The sequence below is a fragment of the Penicillium verrucosum genome (assembly GCF_028828655.1).
Source record: "Penicillium verrucosum strain IBT 35672 chromosome Unknown utg000001l_segment0_segment0, whole genome shotgun sequence".
Taxonomy (NCBI): Eukaryota; Fungi; Ascomycota; class Eurotiomycetes; order Eurotiales; family Aspergillaceae; genus Penicillium; species Penicillium verrucosum.
The window spans coordinates 5,969,885-5,990,634 of record NW_026643210.1 but is presented as its reverse complement, the minus strand read 5'-3'; the positions used below and the strand labels follow the sequence as shown (position 1 = coordinate 5,990,634).

Sequence of the window (20,750 nt, the reverse complement as noted above, 5' to 3'; positions counted from 1 at the left end):
AGCCTCGGATTCTTGAACAAACACATGCAATTGACACAATTGGCCTTGAAGCCCATTGATTGTCCAAGACAACTATATATTACGTGACATCGCTTGGTGATTTCTCTTATCCCCTCGAAGTTCAAGTTCCTTTTCAACTGACCAAATCGTCATCTCATTGCTCATCAACTTCCCCCCCACCATCCCCGCATTTCATCTTCAACCTCAACTATACAACTTATACAACTACATCAACCTTCAAGATGGCCGCCCCTACTGATGTTACTCTCCAGAACCTGAGTGGAAAATGGGAGATGGTAAGCCCAACCAACGTCCAGAGAAGAAAAAAGAAAAAGAATACTGACATGTGTAACAGGACTCAACCCACTCTAACCCATCAGACCCTCTTCTCTCTTTGGTATGCAACCCCCCAGCCCTAACCGGCCTTCCCGCCAAGTTACCCCCAAATATAAAACAGCCAAGCCTCCCACAACCCCCCGTCCCAACTTCTCCAATCATACAAATTCATAATATCACTATTATTCACACCCACCCTGCACTATACCATACATAACATAACCCCCATATATAACCCCCATCCAACAACCCCACTAACAAACTAAAACAGCAAGGCGTCGGCTGGGTCACACGGAAGGCCCTCTCCTATGCAACAGTGACAGTCAACGTGCACCAGTACGCCGACAGCGAGGACCCCACTCTCATCCACGTCGATGCGCAGCAAGTAATCACAGGCGGCATCCAAGGCACCAAGGAAACACGCAAGCTCGACTGGACCGAGCGCGAGCACGTCGACCACATCTTCGGCACGCTACGGGGTTGCTCGCGCCACCTCGCTGCCGCTAAGAGTGAGGACGGCGCTGTGCGTCCTGTCATCGAGATCCAGACTCAGGTCGGCTCGCCTGAGGCTGATGCTAAAGTGCAGAAGTTCCTGATTGGAGAGACTCTCATTGATGGATCGAAGAGTGAGGGATTCCTTGCTGAGGAGGGCGAGGGTGCGTTCTTGCAGAGCTTTGTGAAGAATGAGAGTGCTGGGTGGACTGCGGAGCAGGTTTGGGGCTTTGAGATTGTTGATGGCGAGAGACGTCATACTCGTCGGGTTGTTGTTGTTAAGGATGGGAAGGTTGCGTCTGCTAGACTTGTTTACGCTTTTAAGGAGCGTTGGGCTGGGGAGTAAATGCCTTTTGCTCGTGTATTCTTTTCTCGAGTTTCGGTTTCTTAGCTTGCTAAAAACCATAGTTAGCTCAATATTACATCCAAACCGGCCAATTGATTTTAATTGATGATACTGATGTAAGACATAGCAGAACATGAATGCAGGATGCCCTGTTAAAGAGACTACAGTCGAGTTCCTTTGATGCAGAAACAACTAGGCGAAGCAAATAAAGAGAAAGCAAACCAGCAAACGATCCAGCATGTAACATCAGATCGTGACACTTCCAGTAATGCAAAGTGAAGGAAACGAAGGAGGAAAGAAGAAAAGAAAAGAAAAGAAAACAGGGAAGAAAAAGGAGCTAGCAGTTAGTCACTTCTCCGCTACCATAATGGCAAGGATAATAGCCGCAAATTCAGCGACATGTTCCGCGCTGTCAATGAACCATGGCCCATATCGGGCCATGTTAAGGAAGCTGTCCTTAGGTCGGCTAATGGCCCGCTTGTTCCTTAGCCAGTGGAGGTAGGTGCTGTCGAAACTGGCCACTGAGATGTATATCTCATGGCCGTCTTGAGAAATCAGGCAACGAAATAATGTTAGCACTTCTAAACGTCTGGCCTCCTACCGGTTGTGAACGGCCGTGTCGCATTTTAGCCATGCGATAACTTCCGTGTACAATTAGCGTGGTATTTATATAGTATTTCTACAAATGAATACTATATTGATTTAGAACAGGGCTCTCAATTTCTTACTATCTTACTAGTTATCTTAGTATCTTAGTATGTAGTAGGTCCCCTATTAGCAGCAATCACTATCTACCACCTCAATAGCATACTCTATCAATCAGATCAGATAGGAATTCCTCCAGTATAGTTTTCTCTCAACGTAATCCTTTATCTAGTTCTATACCTCCTTAATGGGGTTTAAATTAGGTAAGAAGGTAGGCTATTATATCATAGTAGCCCTAAACCCCTCGAAGAAATCAAGAATCTCTTTAGTAGTATGCCTAGGAGTATTATCGTGTATAACAATCGGATCTTACTCCCTTTTTAGACGGAAGAATCCTTCTATAATAGTACGTATAATATAGGATCCACTATATAGTTGGGTATAGGGACTTCTAAAGTAAATTGAAATTGAATTGGATCTGAAGTGAATCTGAAGTGAATCTGAAGTGAATCTGAAGTGAATTGGCAGATCTCTTGGCCGCTAGTTTAGGGATGGGTGAATCTTTACAGGATAGACTGTTGTATACAGAGAAAGGCGGTCGCAGCCATTGCCTGTCTCTTGTGAAGCGGCTTTTCAATCCTAGATCGGCCAGCGCGCTGTAATCCATTTGAAGATCTATGGACCACAAGACTCGCGACTCGCAATAGGAGGTACTCCTCTTTTCTTATGTTCGAGCCGGAGCCGCAATGATCTTGCTGATTTGGGTGTTACGTGTTTCCGGCACGATGGACTGCGATTTGCCAGTCTTCCCATTGTCATAGGAACTTGCTTGCCAATTGTTGGCGGCGTCATGGTGGCCAATGGAGGTGGGTTCAAGCGTGTCGAGAGCAGATACGGATGGATGGCGGTCGAATCGGTAGAAGTAATGAGGAAGGAAGAATCGTACGAGCTTCGGAGAGAGGAAAAGGATAAACAACATGAGAGAATGAAACAGAGTGTCATGTCATGCACTATATATATCGGAACCTGGACAATCTGAGCGTAATGTTCAGATATAATGGTCTTTTAGTCTAGTGTGTAGCTCGCCAGTCCAGGGGCAGGTTGTAACATAGAGTTAGATTCGGATGGATAGCGGTCGAATCGGTGGAATTAATGAGGAAGAAATAATTGTATGAGCTTTAGAAAGAGGAAAAGGATAACAGCATGAGAGAATGAAACAGAGTCAGATTCGGCTGGGATTCAGAGACGGCGACAAGGATGGACAGCGAGAGTGCACGTGGATTTCAGACATCCAAAGCATGAAATTGCAGCCAATTCTTCATCTCCTACACTGTTCAATCTGGTAATCCATGTCCATGTTCATATAAAAGCAAACATATGGTTCAGATACATTCATTGGGATCCATGAGACGTGTGTTTTGTTCAACTAAAAATAGACAAAACTTATCATGCGACTGATCGGCTAAAACAAAATCAAAAAATCAAATGAGGCAAATACCAAGACTTTTACGAATGAGTGGGCATCACCACGTGAGCCTTGGTGCTAACCGCATCCTCACTCTTCCAAAGACTAGTCACAGTCTTCTGCTGGGTGTAGAACTGCAAGCCGGGCTTGCCGTAGAAAGTGTTGGCACCACCACCGGCAATACTCTTCTTGTTACCCGTGAAAGAGAACATGGGAAGAGGGACGGGAATGGGCACGTTGATACCGAGCTGGCCAGCCTCGCACTCCTTCTGGAACTTAGAGGCGGTCGAACCGGAGCGGGTGAAGATGGCAGCACCGTTGCCGTATTCGTTGGCGTTGATCACGTCAATGGCGTCATCAAGGGTCTCTGCGTTGAGACACACGAGAACTGGACCGAAGATCTCCTCCTTGTAGCACTTCATATCGGTGGTGACATTGGTGATGACGGTTGGGCCAACCTACGGGGACACAATTAGTTCGAGTTACACAGATGTAGATCATTTTCTGTAGTGGAACTTACAAAGTTACCGTTGGGGTAGTTCTCGGGCTTGAAGCCACGGCCGTCCAGAAGAATGGTCGCACCCTCTTCCTCGGCGCTAGCAATCAAGTCCTCAATGCGCTTCTTGCTCTCGGGGCTAATCACAGGGCCGAGGTCAGCACCCTCCTCAAAGCCACCGTTCACGTTCAGAGCCTTGGCCCGCTCGGCGATCTCCGGCAGCCACTCCTTAGTCTCGCCGACCATGACGCAGGTGCTCAATGCCATGCAGCGCTGACCAGCAGCACCAAATGCAGCACCGGTTATGGCATTAAGAGCCTGGTTCTTATTGGCGTCGGGCAGGACGGCGGCATGGTTCTTAGCGCCTAGGTTGGCTTGCACGCGCTTGCCATTGGCAGAGCCACGGGTGTAGATGTATTCACCAGCACGGTTGCTGCCAACAAAGCTGATAGCCTTGATAGCAGGCGCATCAAGAATGAAGTCAACAGTGGGAGCGGTACCGTGGATGATGTTAATCACACCCGGCGGGAAACCGGCCTCCTTGGCAAGCTCCGCCAGGATCATCGCAGCACCGGGGTCCCGCTCGGATGGCTTCATGACCAAGCAGTTACCAGTCACAGTAGCGACCGGGATACACCAAAGGGGAATCATGGCAGGGAAGTCTGGGTGACAATTAGCATCTATATGGAGGGAATTTAAATTTGTTGACATGAGTTACTTACTGAAGGGGCAGATAGCGGCCACAACACCGAGCGGCTCGCGGTAGCTTCTTGTCTCCATATCCTTGGCCACCTCCAAGACCTCACCGGTCATCTGCGTGGTGATACCACAGGCGGTCTCGGCAACCTGAAGGCCACGGAGAACATCACCCTTTGCATCGGCGAAAGTCTTACCCTGCTCAAGGGTGATAGACGCGGCCAATCGGTCCCAGTGGGTACGAATGAGGTCGGTGAACTTGAAAATAATCTGCTGGCGGGCCATGATGCTGGTGGCTCTCCAAGCGGGGAAGGCCTTCTCGGCCGACTCCACAGCGGCCTTCAGCTCCGCATCTGTGCTCTGGGGCACACGGGTGACTAGGTTGTTGGTGGCAGGGTCATGGAGATCAATCCACTTGGATGCCTGTGATGACACAAACTCATTGTCAATGAAGTTAGCAGTGTCAATTGGGTTGGTAATCTTTTGGTGGCTTGTTGGGTATTCAGTAGAGGTAGAGGCGGCTGATGTTGTTCCGGGGACGAGTCGCTGGGCTGTTGCGTGCAAGCAGCGAGTAGCAGAAAGCGATGAGGAAGGCACAGTTGCTCTACGAGAGACCAGACTGGCGAGGGAAGTGGTAGTGAGAGATCTGGAAGAAGCAGCTCTGGCAGTTACCGACACCGTGCGGGGAACTGCACGGAGAGCGGGGATGGAACGGGCAATCGACCGACAAGCAGCCATGATGAATTGAAGAGAGGGAGTGACAGATTGAATTCAGATATAGGACAAGCCAAAGATTAAGTAGAAAAAGAAATGTAAGTGACGAAATGACCTCGGGAATCATATACCAAAGGACCAGGTTACCCCAGGCCCGAGGCAAAGCGCCTTAGTCACGTTCCCCACGTTGTACAAATGAACCCCCCAGATAAGGTACCTTCTCGGTCTTTTCAGCCAATGACAAGTTCGCAAGGCATTCTCGAATCGCCGACACTACTAGTCCGCGTTTAATCGCTTATGTTCCTTTTCGGGTTATACCTACTAGACGTCGTAGGCAAGGGATGAAGTCAATTAGGAATGTAATTCCCTTTTCAGACTTAACTATATGTTTTTTATATCGTATAGGGATATAGGGACGGGGAAAAATCATTTCTGACACTACTGATAGGCAAGTACTTCCGAGAGAAAAAGAAATAGTGAATACCGAGTAGAAAGAATAGAGATAGAGAGAAGTATACAAATCGGGCCTCCAATCAAATGTTCTTCATGAACCTTCTGACTACTACATCGGCCAAGACACAACAAGAAGGGGATCACAGCGGGAACTAAAATGCAAAATCCGGTCGCTCATTGGGTTTATGGGTAAAATTCTTTTCTGTGGATAATTGGGAAACCAATTATCGCGTTTACTCGGCGGAGGATCGGGTGGTGCGCTTGGTGGCACCGCCCTTGCTGGTCTCAGCTGAGGAGCTGACAGCCTCTTCCTTCTTCTCCTTGGGAGCACCGGCGGGCTGCTTACCCTTCTTCTCGGCCGGGGCGGCAGGGCTGCTGGCGCTAATGGCACCCACAACGACGAGGATCATGGTCAAGAGAAGCGCACCCAGGCCACCAGCCACCTCAGGGAGGGTCTTGGCAGCGTTGATCGGGTCCTCCTTGGCCAGCTCAACGAAGTGGTTGACCTTCTGGCGGACGAAGGTAACTGGATCCTCCTGGAAGGTGACGGTGGTACCCTCCTCGTTGACCTCGGGCTTAGGCTTAGTAGCCTCCTCCTCAGCCTCCTCAATGGGGAACTTGACATCGAAAGTCTCCTGGCGGAGCTTCTCAGCATCCTCAACGGAGTGACCAATGTAGACGTTGTCAAACAGGATGTCATTCTGCATGGTCCAGATTTCGAAGCCAATAGCGCCCATGGGCTCAAGGTTGGATGGAGTCTTGTCCTCGAAGAAGGCGGGGTTCTTAATCTTACGGGGAGCCCAGACACCCTTGTAGGCAGGGTTGTCGATGAGAGGAGCCTCCCACTTGCCCTTGTACTCGGGGTTCTTAATCATAGGACGGGTCCAAGTGCCACAGCCAGAGACATCGGCACACTTGGGGTTGGGGACAGTGGGAGCGAGCCAGTCTCCATCCTCCTCGTCATCCCAATCCTCGGGCTTCTCGGCCTCGGGGTCGGGAATGCTCTCGGCCTCGTCCTCCAACCAGTCGGCGGGCTGAGTGGCCTCCTCATCGAGAATCTCGAAAGGAGCCTCTTCATTCCAGTCGGCGGGCTTGGTGGCTTCGGGATCGGCGATCTGAACCTCATCAACCCAGTCGGCGGGCTTAGAGTCCTTAGGGTCATCAATCTCCCTCTCAGGGTTGACGGGGGGGTTGAAGTCTTCGAGGAGGCTGCCCTTCTTGGCAGAGTCGCCGTTGACGAGGATCTCGAAGGTCTGGTCGGGGTTGACGATCAGGGTGTAGAGGGAGGTGATCTTGTTGGTGCGGGCCACAGGGGGGTCTTAAGGTGCTTCTCCTCGTACTCGCCGGTCTTGGGGTTCTTGTGGCGGAAGATGAAGTGAACCTTGTTAGTGGCACCGCACTTGTCAGGGCCGAACATGATGACATAGGGAGTGCCGTTGGAGAACTCCTCCTGGTGGAGCTTCTTGTTCTCCTGGAGAAGCTTAAGGTAGGCACCGCCGCAAACCAGAGAGTCTAATACAGGACAATTCCAGTTAGCACATAAAAATGCGATCAAATGTAGACAGTCGCGACTCACTCTGCGGCTTGACCTCGTACTGAACCACCAAGGTCTTGCCCTTGTTGTCAATCTTCTTGGGGAACTTGGCGGAGATGGCGTGATGGGCAGCAGCGTTCTTCACGACCAGACCCTTGTCGCCATCGATACCCTTGAAGACGGAGGGCTCCTCAACTGCCCATTCACCGACGTAAGCCCACTCATCCTCGGACTTGTCCTCCTTCTTCGCGTGGGAAGGCTTCCACCGAGACTCCCAGTCGTCTGTGAATTGCTCCAGGAAGGGAGCTTTGAGGCTAGTGGGCTTTGCATAAGTTAGCAGGAGGGAATTGAGGGGGGGACGTCGGTTACATATGCTTACAGTGAAGGCAGGCTTGTCAATGACGGTGGTATCCGCAGTCTCCTCCTCCGCATGGGCGTAACCCATGAGGCTAGCGGAGGAGACCAGAGCCGATGTCAATGCAGTGTTAAAGCGCATATTGTAAACAACAAATAGAAGGAATGAAAGTGGAGCGCACAGCACCAAAATGAAGAAAAGAGGAGATGATTTTATAGAAAGGGCACTGGGAGGGGGAAGGTCCAGGTGGCCTCTTCCCTAAGCTCCCCAATCGGGACTAGGGCGTGTACAGGTTTCGATCTTGTTCTACAAGCACATAACAAAATAACAACATACAAACATACAAACATAGTTAATTGGTCCTTTTAACTACATATTTAAAAGGTACGGTAATTTTATGTGATATTATTGGTTTTATTTGCTGCTCTATGTAATTAATAACAACTACAGGTATTCATTGGTTTTATTGACATTTTATTTACATTTCATACTTTTTTCCCTCATATACATAACCCCCTTGATCGGCAGATATCCGCGTACATAAAATGGGCGGAAGCTACCCAGGTAGCTTAGTTAACTAGTTAACTAATGTAGGTAGCACTTTGTTTTCACATTCACCTCGGAACTACACTCTATAGCCTTGGAGTCTGTATCCTATATGTAACCTCTAAACACATTTTATCCTAGTGAACTCATTTAAAATATACAACAACCTAATAATTACTCCGTATCTCCCGATAGATCCGAGGTATATATATACTTAAATCGGACGTGCCCAGGTGCCAATTAAGAGGCTGCCCGGAGACTGGATGGACCACAGAGCCCTAAAGTAGACATATCCGTCTCGCAACTGCAGTCAGACGCCAAATCCGCAGGGAAACAACGATCGAGTGGGCGCATATATGGGCAAGGAGGGGACTAGTCGACCGACAAGACACTTGATTGAAGCACCAACAAAGAAGACGCTAGAATACTGGTCGAGCTTGCGCAAAGCAACAACCTTGAATCTTGTAAAGGTTCGTACTGGATGAATCGGCCTAGCAATAGGGAAAGATATCCCCTTGATACATTCCAAATATTCGTAAATGTCGATGGGGCAAGCAAAAACATTTTCTTTGTATCTATGAATGATATACATGACAAAGACTTTGATAAATCAAGCATAACAAGCCTAACATATAGAGCAGAGACTTTCACGTTTATCCTGTAAGATACTGGATCGATCATCAGTTTGGATGAGATGCGGCCGTCCTGACACCAAATCGTTGCCCGAGGACAATAAATTGAGCAATACATAGAATCCGCCTGAAAGCAAAAGAATCATCAGTAGAAAAGGACTTGTCCATTGCGTCCTGTGCCAAATCCCAATCAACAAATCCGAGACTTTCGACGTTCTTTTTATTCACCAGACGTGTGAGGACTTGATGCAAAGGCCCACCAGCCAAAAACCTTCTTGGACCCAGGAAAGGTTTCTTGACACGATTGTAGATTTCTTCTGTGATGAAAGGCTTTGCTGCCTCTCGCAGAATGTTTTTCTCCCTCCATGTCTTCTCGGCTGGATTGTATTTCAACTTCAGGCTAGGTGGCAAGCCGTTGGCATATTCTGTTACATGATGATCAATGAGGGGACAGCGACTTTCCACTTGGCTGACCATGTCCATGTTATCCCCAATACAGCGCAGGATAAATTGAGCCATGAAGAGCTTTGTGGAGAGATATTCACCCGTGTGGAGGGGATGCCACTTCTTTTGCATAGCCTCGCGAACAATGCCATTGAGACCCTCAACGAGACGCGCCTCTGGCAGTTCGGGTTCATAGATGTCAGTCCATTTGGAAAATGGCAAATCCCCAACTCTCTCCATGGGCCCAGCAGTCGCAATATTTTTGAGTTGACGTTTGATCGCTGCTGGAATTTTCGTGCTGCGTTCGCCAAACTCTCCTTTAGCCGCATCTTGTATGGCTTTGACCAACGCTTCCTCGCGCTCGCTCGGGTAAAAATCACTAGCTGGCCAGGAGTGATCGACCTCGGACAGATAGTCTACCCTAAACGAAGGGTAGCCCGCGAATTGCTCGTCACAACCTTCACCTAAAAGTGGAATCCGGAATTTCAGTATCCGCTAGTCACAATTGGGCCAACTCAAGTATACGGCTTTACTAACCAGTGAGAACAACCTTGATACCACTAGCGTGCACTGCTTCCGCAAGAGCCAACCTGGCCGCTCCGTTCACATCCGGAAGTGGAGTCTCACTATACCATATGGCATCCTCGAACCGTTGTGCTAACGCCGTTTCATCCACTTTCACAGGATGGAAGTCCACGCCCAACATTTCGGCAGTTCGTTTAGCAATGGCTGAACAAAATCAATTAGTTTTGAAATTCCCTATACGAAAATTTCTCAAGACCGAATAAGGACTCACGAGATTCATCAACACCACTAGTTTCGTCAAACTGCACAGTGAAACATTTCATGGTAGAGGGCGTTGGATCCGAGTTAGAGCCAAGTTTTGTTCCCTCTTTGATAAGATGAGCCACCATTCCGGCTACTGTGGAGGAATCTAAGCCTCCACTAAGGGTAATGCCAACAGGAACATCGGCCCGGCATCGAACCCTCACAGCATCAAGGATACGATCCCTCACTCCTTGGATCATTTCCTCTTCGGTTCGCACCTCACGAGTAAACTGTAGGATGTCAGTAGGTTAAATAGAAAGTTGAAGCTGGGGTCCTACCTTGTCAGGATAGTCATGATCCCAATAAGGCTTTTGTCCTTCACTCTCAGAGTTGCGCACAATCAAGTAATGACCAGCAAGGATCTAGATATCGAATTTATGTTAGACGAGGTATTTGACATTGTCTTCAGGTTTCTTTTATGGTGTCACTTACCCGATGGACTCCACGGAAGAAGGTCTTTGATTCAACCCGCCAGCTCTGATCCCGTAGGGTTCGAACATCCCATTCGGGCTTCCATCCATATGCCAAAAAGCATTTCATTTCAGTGGCCACCAAGAGCCGACCATTGACTACAGTATAGTAAAGTGGCTTGATTCCATATCTATCCCGCGCGGCTATAAGCAGCTTGCGCTTCGCATCCCAGAGCACAAAGGCAAATTCTCCTCTGAGGTGAGACAAAAATGAAAGCCCATACTGCTTGTAAAGAGCTATGAGGATCTCGCAGTCACAATTAGACTTGAAATTATGCACCTCGCTCAGTTCTTCACGATATTGCTCCCAGTCATAGAGCTCTCCATTCGTGGCGGCATGGATGTCGCTTTCGTCATCGTGGAATGGCTGGGTTCCAGCCTCAGTCATGTCAATGATCTTCAGCCGAACATGACCCATTCCTATGATAGGTATGTAAGTTTGGAACTCGACGGATCTTGAGCCTAGACGGACTTACCGACTTCGTAATCGTTGCCGAACCATCTCCCTCGGGCATCAGGGCCACGGTGATTGATAGAGTCCATGCTTTGCTCCATTTGCCCCTTAAGCTGCTTTGTTTGCAAAGGAGAATCAACGAACCCATCCCTGGAGAGTTCAATGAAGGCACTGATACCACACATTGTGTCGAATCTGAAGCTCTAGTTCAGGAAAAGGGAATTCAGCAATTGAGGACAGATGACAAGCGCGGGATGAAATGAAAGGCGGAGATGTTACCGGCAACATCTCCTATGGCTGTCATTAAATATTCAATGTTCCCAGGGTGTGTAGAATACCTGGACTGTAAATCTCGTATCCCGGATCGTGCACGAGCCGTCCCTAATACATGTTGACTTTCGTGTCCTGCATAAGGGGGCTAGTCTTCGATTTCAAATGTTTGCGTAACCCAAATACGGAGTAGTCGGAAGAATGATAATTTAACATGCAGAGGATCCATGGCTGCATCTTTAGATGATAAATCAGACTTATTGACCAAGACGAGGGAAAGAGCGGGCCCGTGAGAGCTATCACTACTATGGAGATCGTGCGAATATCAGGTCTAGAAGAGGACAAATGGCATCAACGTATTGGTTGGAACTGCCAGGAGGGGAGGACTATTGGACGTAGTACATAGCCTGCAGACACTACTCCGTATATCAATAAAAATTGACCGCCTGTTCAGCTCGTCAGAAGACAAATAAGATAGGTCAGGTAAGCTTTCATGTTACACAGCTGTTAGAAACTGACAGCGAGTCAGGAGAAGAGAGAGATCAGCAATGCAATGCATTCCTGCTAACTGCTGATGATCACCGTTGATGATGATGATGATTGATGATGATGATGGATGGAAAGGGGAAAAGAAGAAGAGAGGAGAGAGGAGACTATCTGGTCGTTGACAAACAAGGTCATATGATATGATCCCACATGGGACAGATCCATATCTGCAGTAGATAGTTTCTCTCTCTCTCTCTCTCTCCCCTTCTCTCTTTTCTCTCCCCGTCCACTTCATACACATCGGATCTGACTGCATGATTCTCCATCTGCATTCCATCTGTAGATTCATATTATTTATCAACTTGATAACGATCAAAACCTTGAATTTGTACATACCAAGCTAGCACGAAACTTCAGCTAATGCTGATGTCCTACTAGTATTACCTAGAATTCTTATTTTATTTTCTTTTCTAGGAAATCACGCTTTGGTATAACGCAGAATGTACCTTTGTCTTCAAGTCCTACATCAGTACGGAGTAGGTAGTGGAGCTCTTCTTGCATCGGTATCAAAGGTGAATCTTGGAAGGGGAATCCCAATATTATAATATTATAAACGGCGTAAAGCAAACCATCTTTTACAGCTTGCCATCAAAAATACAAGAATTCTGTTAGTTTTTTCAAATATGTTCGAACATTTAGGTACTAGTATTGTAGGTAACTAGCTAATTCGGAATTTTTCAAGTATAAGAGATGACCAGAGACTACCGGAAGAAGGCATTCTCTCAAAATACGTAGAAAGGTCGCCATATCGTGAAAGTCTGAGGGAATAAATAAATAATACAGTAATAATAGTACTAAATAATACTATCGAATATGCCGTTGAATGAAATGATCACAGGGGTGGCATGCGCATACAGTACTTATGACTGTCAGCTCACTTTTATCTAAAGCAACAATTGAAACCATCAAAGATTCGAATACCGAAGCATACTTACCAACGACTAGAACCCAACCCCAATTGGGTTGGGCCTTGATTGGAAGCTCCGACCCAAATCGGTTTTACCGAAGTCTACTTGTCAGCAACTCCCTTTTATGTGAAGATAATGAGGACCCCGCTGATAGTAGATAGAATCATAGCGAGTGCTACGGCTGTTAACTTTTGGTTCGAGATATTAGATGAGAGAATTCACATACCTGGGACTAGCCTGAAGGCCTCGATGTAGCTTGATTGGACAGCTTTTTGCAGGTTTTCAGGCAAAGTTGCAATAGACTCATAGTTGTGTAGGATTCCACGGATTATCTATAGATTCAGTGAGCATAACCTGAATAACTGCTATGGTAGTTGGACAAGTGTTGTTGTACCTTTGCCTTCTCGCGTGGGAGTATGTCGTCCAAATTGACACCAAGCCGAAGGCCAAAAAGACCCCGTAGAGCTGCGGTGCTACCACTGGTACCCACTATCTGACCAATTTGCTGTATTAGGCAATAAATCGCCGTGGCGTTGGCCATTTGCCCTGGGCACCGCACGCTCAACGCAATGAACTGGGCTGAGAGGAAGACTCCACTCCCTACTGACCAAGGGAAACCATAATGCACCTCAACTCCAATTATGCCATCTTTCCATCTTGTAGTCATAACAATCAAAGATGCAACACAGATTGCCACCCCGACGAGGGATACTTTGCGATATTTGACGGTCCTGGAATTGTTAGTTAATGTTGTTTTCTTGGCCTCGTAACTTACTTTCTCAAGACCTTTCCCGTTACCATGGCGCCAAGAATCAACCCAAGGCAGGATGGCCAGAGTCGGAGTGCAATCTGTGAGCTAGTGAGGTGGTCTATCTGGGACAAGTACGGCGGAAGATTGTTCAGAAACTGCGATCTATTAGCCATACTTCAAAATCACCTATGTCCGTCAAAGTGCAGAACCTTCACTTACTGTGCTGACATTCGCAAAGAACATGAACTGTCCAAGGAAAATGTTTCTTAAACCCGGTGCTGTGATCATAGAGAGAGGAATGATGGGCCTAGACACCATTTTTTCAATGAACACCAGGAGTACTAGAAAGACAGCCGAGGTGGTAAATATAGCAACCTTGTTACCACCTATGGCGGAACTTCCGTCGGTTGCTCCGAGAACGAATAAAGTAGCTGAAATGGCGAAGGCTCCAAGTCCCAAATAATCGAAGCTCCATAAACTCAGCCTATTCTCCGTGTCATTCTTCGTGGGAACTTGTGGGAGTTGCCAATATGCTAAGATCAAACAGAGGATACCGACAGGCGCTTGACCGAGTAAGGCCCTAAAAACCTGCCAGTCAATGGAAAATGGCATCAGAGACAAACACTCATTAGCTTTAATGACTTACCATCTCCAGCCAATCTTGTCAGTAACAAGGCCTCCAAGTGGTCCTCCACATCCCTGGCCAAAGATCTCGGCAGCAGTGACATAGCTTCGTACGTACGCGATTTCCGTGGAATCGAAAACCTCTGATAATACAGTCAGCCGTTTACTTTTTGGTCTCTTCAACCATATCAAAAGGAAAGGACTTCATACCATTAATAAGTACGGAGAGCAGATCTGTCATTCCGGAACCCCCCACACCTGCCAAAAATCGACCAAAGGCAAATGGCCATAATGAGTCGACAGAGCCGCTGGAATTCGATGTGAGAATGAGGATGATGCAGTGGCATTTGAACGCCAGGGGTGCGTTCTAAGGCTTCATTTACACTCACGATATGGCGCATCCAACCGAGAATAGAACATATGAAATCAAAAGAAAATTCCGACTTCCATATATATCACTTAGGAAGCCGTACTAAATTTTGATGGATTAGTCGGAACTATTTATCAGAAGAAAGTACTCAAAAGGAAAGCTCACCACTGGTAGTGCAACGCAAAAACCGAGATTGTATGATACCAACAACAGTGGCGCCCCAGAAGAAGCCTGTAGGGAAGACGCAATCTTGTTTTGAGTCGTTAACAGAATAGATTTGTCTGCATTGGCGAGGAAAACGCCTGCATAAAAAGAATGACAAGTCAGCCCGCAAACGGCGTCTCAACATCAAGCAAGGTACGAAGGAACCAATACCAAAGAGACCAGCTAGAAGTTTTGCAACGCCGAGATGTCGGAGTCTCTGTGATTCTGCGTCTTTCAGTAAAGGGGACTGCTCATTGGGCATTTTGATCCGCCTGAAATCGAGATCCCGGATGGCCTGGATGGAGTTGGGAGTGATGTGGATTTCTTCCGTCGGGCTACGACTCTCAAATAGGTCCAATGGGAGACTCTGCGGAATTATAATGCCTGTAAGTTGAGGTGCGGCTGAGACAGTCAATAAGTACCAAGCGGCACAGCTGATCCGAGCTATACCCTTGCCTGCTTCCGCAAGGTTCAGCTGAATGATCCACTGGGCATTCAAGTATACCTTAATGATTTACACGGGGAGATGGATATAGAAAAAGCAAATTTTTTTTTCCAATAGCTGTACAGGAGGGATCGCCTCTTGAGACTATGTATGTTGTACATTCTCGAATATCCAACTGAGTCTGGACAACATCACGACGCCACGGCATTCATTGAAGTGCGACTAATACATAGTATTTATTATCAATACGTGGTGTTCATAATGAATATCATTCTTTGCTTAAAAAGTTAACCGGGGAGGGGGTTAATATGATGTTACTCTTTCTGTACTGATCTATTCCGCAATTCATGTCGTTAGTTAGATGGCGGCTCTTGCTTGCAAACAAATAGAAATAGGTTATGCGGAGTACCTAGTTGATACTGATTCTACAGTTCAACACAGTTAGTTAACTATAAGGTCAGGTAGATTCAGCGTCGACAGTCTCCCTACGGACTAGTTCGGGATACCCAAGTCATAAAATGTCGACACTAGCCTCTCATGTTGTCCTGTCATCCTGATACCGACTAGTCAAGCATGATGGTAGGATGGTAGGATCCGAGGCTATATCTGTAAAACAAGGTGGTGGCTCACAAAATACCTAGCGAGGAAGGGAGCGTTGTGCTGTGCCGTCAAAGTGCACGGGCCGATTGAGCTGCACAACCAACAAGACAACACCAACAATAGCTAGCGTAGCAATGGGATCCCGTCCTAGGGGGAGTAGGTCAGAGGTGTAGGAATGTGTATTCTAAACTAGTACTACGGTCACCATAACATACGATGGTCGTGACATATCATATGTATCGTATTAGTATGTCACATACGGGCGGCCTCTCTTCCCCACGACACTAGGTAGATGATACAAGCATCTTACACATAATGCAACAAGATATCGGTTTTCTGAATATTTATTGACATTTGCCAGTATTTAAGAAAGTCAATTGGATTATGCTGCAATCGATTGACTGAAGATCAACTATCTGAAAAGCGCCTATGAGAAGGGAATATCTTCAGTGCTTGTGTTACTAAGTACTTCTAGCGCGTCACAGAGCTGCTTTCAGGATTCCAAGAATACCCCCAATACTATACAAAACAGACATCTGGATCGTTGCACAACAGAAAAAGCAAGATCTACAAAAAATCCCTGCAGAGATGGCTACACCGCATCAAATAGTTCATTGTGCATACCGGGGGACCTGAGTAATAATTTCCTTTCCAGCCACCCCTCTTTCTCCAGACCTGCTACACGGAATTTCAAGAGTATACAATAAATTGGACCAAATTGTATTTCTGAATTGTTAACTTGTTAACTACTTGGCAAAATATCTACAACATCAACGATTGGGATCGTAAAACCGCAGAGAAAGTGGGTCGAGTACGTCGGGCTTCGAATAGCGCCCATTTCACCCTTGCGGTAAGCACATATTGATCTCGACAATAACAAAACAGAAAAGCATCGTGCTTCAAGTTCCGGTTGTGGATACATATTTTTTGAAACGGGAAAGGAAAAGTGGGCACCTGTCTAACCTGTCTCAACTTGTAGTATATAGTAAAATATATAACCCTAACCGCCCTGCACATCTAGCACCGTCGAGCCCCCTGAGTCTGGGTTCACCCACACACTGAGACAAGAGCCCAGCACCTCCTAAGGAATGGAGCGCACAACATGGCTAGATGGTCTCCGAGGCCTCGCATCCATTGGGGTGGTAATTTGCCATGCAACAAATTTTGAACCTACAAAACTCCGTGGCATTCTATACCGTTCCTATTGGAATGACCCGCCGGAAGAGAATCGTCACTTCCTGCAAATTCCACCCATAAACCTCCTTTTCAAAGGGGCTTCGATGGTTTCTCTATTTTTCGTCATTTCCGGGTACGCCATTTCGCTTCCTCTTTTAAGATCTCGTGATGGCAGTGCCACCAGCATTCCATTTTTTCGTCGTCTATCATCAACAGCTACTCGCCGACCTTTTCGAATCTACCTACCATCCACACTCGTTTACATTATCACGCAATTGATCTTTTTCTTGGGACTATTCCGATTCGAACCTACTCTATCCAATGACTATTACGCCGGGCTGAGGCCACACTCATCCCCATTGTTACATGTCAAGTACGTTGTTTGGTGCGTAATCCACTCTCTGGATATTAGCAATCACGGAGTGGAAATAAATACCAACACCGATCGACCGGATTTTATGAATTTCACCACACAACTTTGGACTATGCCACTCGAGTGGCGCGGCTCCTGCATGGTTTATTTCACAATATTGACCATGGCATTTTGGAGAGATAGTACCAGACGTTTCACCTTGATTATCATCGCTGCATACTGGTTCTATGTCGGACAGTGGGATCTTTTCGCATTCATTGGGGGCCTTTTCCTCGCAGAACGACATGTCGCCTTGGAAAGCCCCAGCTCAAACGGCGAAATTCATCTACCTTGTGACGACCAGGTCAAGAAGCTCGACATTCCATTAGCATGGAAAGTCTTTATTTCATCGCCCTATTTTCGCATGTTTTACACCAGCTGCTGTTTCATATTTGGGGTCTACCTTATGTGCATCGGTAACGAACGGGAATTGACAATCGAGCATCGGTGGTTGCTCTATATCCAGCCTGGGTACTGGGATGACGCCGAATTCATGACTAGATGCTGGAGAACTCTGGGTGCTTTGCTTGTTGTTTATGCTATCGGCCGATCCTCCTTCCTTCAATATGCACTGAATACCAGACCAGCACAATACCTGGGTAAGGTTTCTTTTGCAGTTTACCTGCTGCACCTGAACATCTGGTACAGTATAAAAATACCAACCCGAGATGCTATGTGGTATTTTATCACACATGAACCTTACCCTGGAACTGAAGAAGCCATGAATCGTCCTTTAGCGTTTTGGCCAGCTTGGTGGGGCGCCATTCTCACTTGTACTGTCATCATGTTCGTGGTGGCTCATCTGTGGTCGAAATTCATTGACAAGAAGAGCCTCCAGGTGGGCAGGAAATTTGACAAATGGGTCAATGTCACATAGGCGACCGGGCTCACTTCCAGTGTGCGCATACACTGATCACTTGTGGCCAATCTCTCAACTTCATCCTACTTTAATAGTCTGCAAAACTCCGTCTACGGCCAATTAAACAAACATACCTCGCATTCCCACAAAACGGACATGGGTTGTGAAGCAATTATGATTGATGTGCTTTTTGTTGGCCTGGTTTATAGACCTCCACACCGGCCCATAAAGCCCATAGCCCAACCCGGACCAACCCGCAAATAGGCTGGTCTTTGGGCTAGTCCTTAGGCCCATCGATAGGCCTTGGGCCTAGGATAAACGCCCACTAGGCTTTTATAGGGGCCTAATAGGCCTCAAAAAATACAAAAATGCCAATTATTGGCAGATTCATAAGTAATATACATAGATTCTTCTAGTATTTTTAAGTATTTAAATTACCGCCTAAGACCCAAGTTGACCGAGTCTTTATAGGAATTAAGTCTATCAATTGGTAGAATTGACCATAGATAAGATTTATGAAATCAATAAGATTAATAAGAGTAATTAAAAGAAGACCACCTCGGGAAGAAGGTATTTATATAATAACTTTAAAGTGGTATTTAAAGTTTTTAAAGTTTAGCCCGCATTAAAGATACACCTACTTCTATCTATATGAAATATATATATCTATATAGTTATTGATAATCTATCAGCTATCGAACCCCCGTATTAGGCTAGACTAGGGCTAGCGGGCCGAGATCTTCTAAGTAAGCTTATAGACTAGAACATACGTAAAAAATAGGCATTATTCAGTAGGTTTATAAGCGCTAAGACGGGATTTATGTATAGAAATGGTCTTTGTTAGGGGCCTCATAGGCCCCCACTAATGGGCTATAGGCTTAGTTGATCTTTGAAGGTAGGGCCCATAGCCCACTGCTGGTTGGTTTATGGGTCTAAGGTCCTAGACCAACTCGGCCCATTGCGGAGGTCTAGACCGCTTTCAGGCCTCATTATACAGTGTATTGTAACCCATTCAGTGTGGAATAACTATTGTGCCTAATATACCTACAAAAATGAAGCTTTTGCAACACTTTTGGACTTACAACCGCCTAGAAATATGGAGATGCAGTGATTTGTATGGTGTGCAAAAGCTTCATTTTTTTGACTGCTACGGGTGGTACTTTGCTTAATAAGGGCTCTGTAACTGTAATTCAGGTATACGTAGCGGTATAGGTGCCAGCTGCCAAAACCGGTAAATATTGATGCCTGATGCCTATCTTTGGCCTGGCGGCCTGAATTAAGACCGGCAGAAGAATTAAAATACCTGAATTACCATGACACTTCCAATACAAAATTAGCCTGATTTTGCTGGCGGTTACAACTTTCCATCAGCATACAAATGCAGATATCTCGACATTCTTAGACTGGTTGCAAATAAATTCAGATATCTCCATGTTTTTGGTGGTTTACAAGTGTCAGTGGAGATATCTCACTTTGTATGGGGATCAAAGCTTCATTTTTATGGGTTAACGGCGCCTAGTTATTCCATGCCGAGTTGGTTACAGGCCTGGAGGCGGTCTAAAACAAGGCTTAATTCAGGCATTACACCGTCGTAGAATGATTTACAGTACATTCATTATACAGGGCGGTGTAAGGAGCGGTCAATAACCAGCCAAAGATAGGCATCGAGGCACCAATCCCGTCAAAGTAACCCTGAACGCGCTATAACTAACTATACTACCTATCCACCTCTTCCTGCATTAGGCCAAATAGTGAGTGGATACATAATTATGTGGTATTAACCAAAGGACACATTTTCTATTGAATGGTGGGTTTTTGATATATTCTAAGGTAAAATATGATATCCACTTAATTGGTTCCCTCAGTACTAGTGCATACGGATATCCTGTGAATCAGTGATCCGACACTTCGTCTTGATGAGTTGATGAAATGTATACCGTATGGAAATACGTACTTTTCGGCATGTTATAATCTGACTTGTCAGCTGCGCTTAAGGGTTCAATTCTCTTATTCCTCCGCTCGTAGCGTTAGTTGGCAATCGACAAGGTCTCCATAAGCTAAAGGGACTTGATGAATCAGAAATTTTTTCTCTAGCGGCATTAGTGGCATCGATAATTCGTAGGCCGTATGCTCCTTATTAGGCAGATATTTTTGTTAATCAGATAGGAATTCCACTCTATCTCATATGGGCGGCACGAACATGAGGTCTATCTGTCTCTTCACCGAAGATCATACAGCACTTACATACAGTCTTATTTGCCCACTCGGTCGATACAGAGTGGATTATGACCCAATATCCTGAAGAAAAGGATCTCCATCTTGGTGATCGCAACTTTAGAGCTAGAATACACAGGAATTGGGCCACCGAAAGGATCCAGCGTTCTTCTGCCAAGCAACACCAGTTACAATTGCGCCATGCTGTGTAAGACATTTATAGTCGCTCTCCTCGCAAGGGATATATGCCTGCTGTTCAACAGAAAACTCGCAATAAGAATTTTCCATTATAAACTCTTTACAATGGATGCACGCAAAGGCTTCGGCAAAGAGGGCGATCTGGGACTGGCCTGGGCAAAACTACTGCTCCTGATATTATTTATCAATCCTAGAAAGATAGAGAACAAACAGTACTGTCGGAAATAACAAAAAGGCATTATTTTATCCAAGAACTCCCACCTAAAT

At 46.3% G+C, this 20,750-nt stretch overlaps 7 protein-coding genes across 7 annotated transcripts; 2 read left to right on the top strand and 5 right to left on the bottom strand.

Annotated features, from left to right (window-relative positions):
* Positions 1–242: 242 nt before the first annotated feature.
* On the top strand, positions 243–1,174 carry N7516_002222 (uncharacterized protein; the record flags this gene model as incomplete). Its single annotated transcript, XM_057214942.1, has 3 exons — positions 243–296; positions 356–397; positions 608–1,174. 3 exons carry the CDS (start codon positions 243–245, stop codon positions 1,172–1,174), a joined length of 663 nt encoding a protein of 220 aa, XP_057076825.1.
* A 348-nt stretch (positions 1,175–1,522) lies between these two features.
* N7516_002221 (uncharacterized protein) lies at positions 1,523–2,671 on the bottom strand (the record flags this gene model as incomplete). The annotated part of the gene is made up of 2 exons (XM_057214941.1): positions 1,523–1,719; positions 2,503–2,671. The coding sequence occupies 2 exons, from the start codon at positions 2,669–2,671 to the stop codon at positions 1,523–1,525; spliced, it is 366 nt and encodes a 121-aa protein (XP_057076824.1).
* Positions 2,672–3,325: 654 nt separating this feature from the next.
* On the bottom strand, positions 3,326–5,214 carry N7516_002220 (CoA-acylating methylmalonate-semialdehyde dehydrogenase; the record flags this gene model as incomplete). Its single annotated transcript, XM_057214940.1, has 3 exons — positions 3,326–3,742; positions 3,805–4,442; positions 4,503–5,214. 3 exons carry the CDS (start codon positions 5,212–5,214, stop codon positions 3,326–3,328), a joined length of 1,767 nt encoding a protein of 588 aa, XP_057076823.1.
* A 662-nt stretch (positions 5,215–5,876) lies between these two features.
* On the bottom strand, positions 5,877–7,673 carry clxA (calnexin; the record flags this gene model as incomplete). The annotated part of the gene is made up of 4 exons (XM_057214939.1): positions 5,877–6,961; positions 6,988–7,155; positions 7,220–7,499; positions 7,557–7,673. 4 exons carry the CDS (start codon positions 7,671–7,673, stop codon positions 5,877–5,879), a joined length of 1,650 nt encoding a protein of 549 aa, XP_057076822.1.
* A 1,085-nt stretch (positions 7,674–8,758) lies between these two features.
* Positions 8,759–11,091, bottom strand: N7516_002218 (asparagine synthetase B family protein; the record flags this gene model as incomplete). The annotated part of the gene is made up of 6 exons (XM_057214938.1): positions 8,759–9,618; positions 9,692–9,883; positions 9,951–10,212; positions 10,261–10,344; positions 10,415–10,872; positions 10,929–11,091. 6 exons carry the CDS (start codon positions 11,089–11,091, stop codon positions 8,759–8,761), a joined length of 2,019 nt encoding a protein of 672 aa, XP_057076821.1.
* A 1,661-nt stretch (positions 11,092–12,752) lies between these two features.
* On the bottom strand, positions 12,753–14,841 carry N7516_002217 (MFS general substrate transporter; the record flags this gene model as incomplete). Its single annotated transcript, XM_057214937.1, has 9 exons — positions 12,753–12,811; positions 12,857–12,962; positions 13,025–13,361; positions 13,406–13,503; positions 13,601–13,961; positions 14,028–14,148; positions 14,216–14,372; positions 14,541–14,677; positions 14,712–14,841. The coding sequence occupies 9 exons, from the start codon at positions 14,839–14,841 to the stop codon at positions 12,753–12,755; spliced, it is 1,506 nt and encodes a 501-aa protein (XP_057076820.1).
* Positions 14,842–17,285: 2,444 nt separating this feature from the next.
* On the top strand, positions 17,286–18,089 carry N7516_002216 (acyltransferase 3; the record flags this gene model as incomplete). Its single annotated transcript, XM_057214936.1, has 1 exon — positions 17,286–18,089. The coding sequence occupies one exon, from the start codon at positions 17,286–17,288 to the stop codon at positions 18,087–18,089; it is 804 nt and encodes a 267-aa protein (XP_057076819.1).
* Between the last annotated feature and the right edge of the window lie 2,661 nt (positions 18,090–20,750).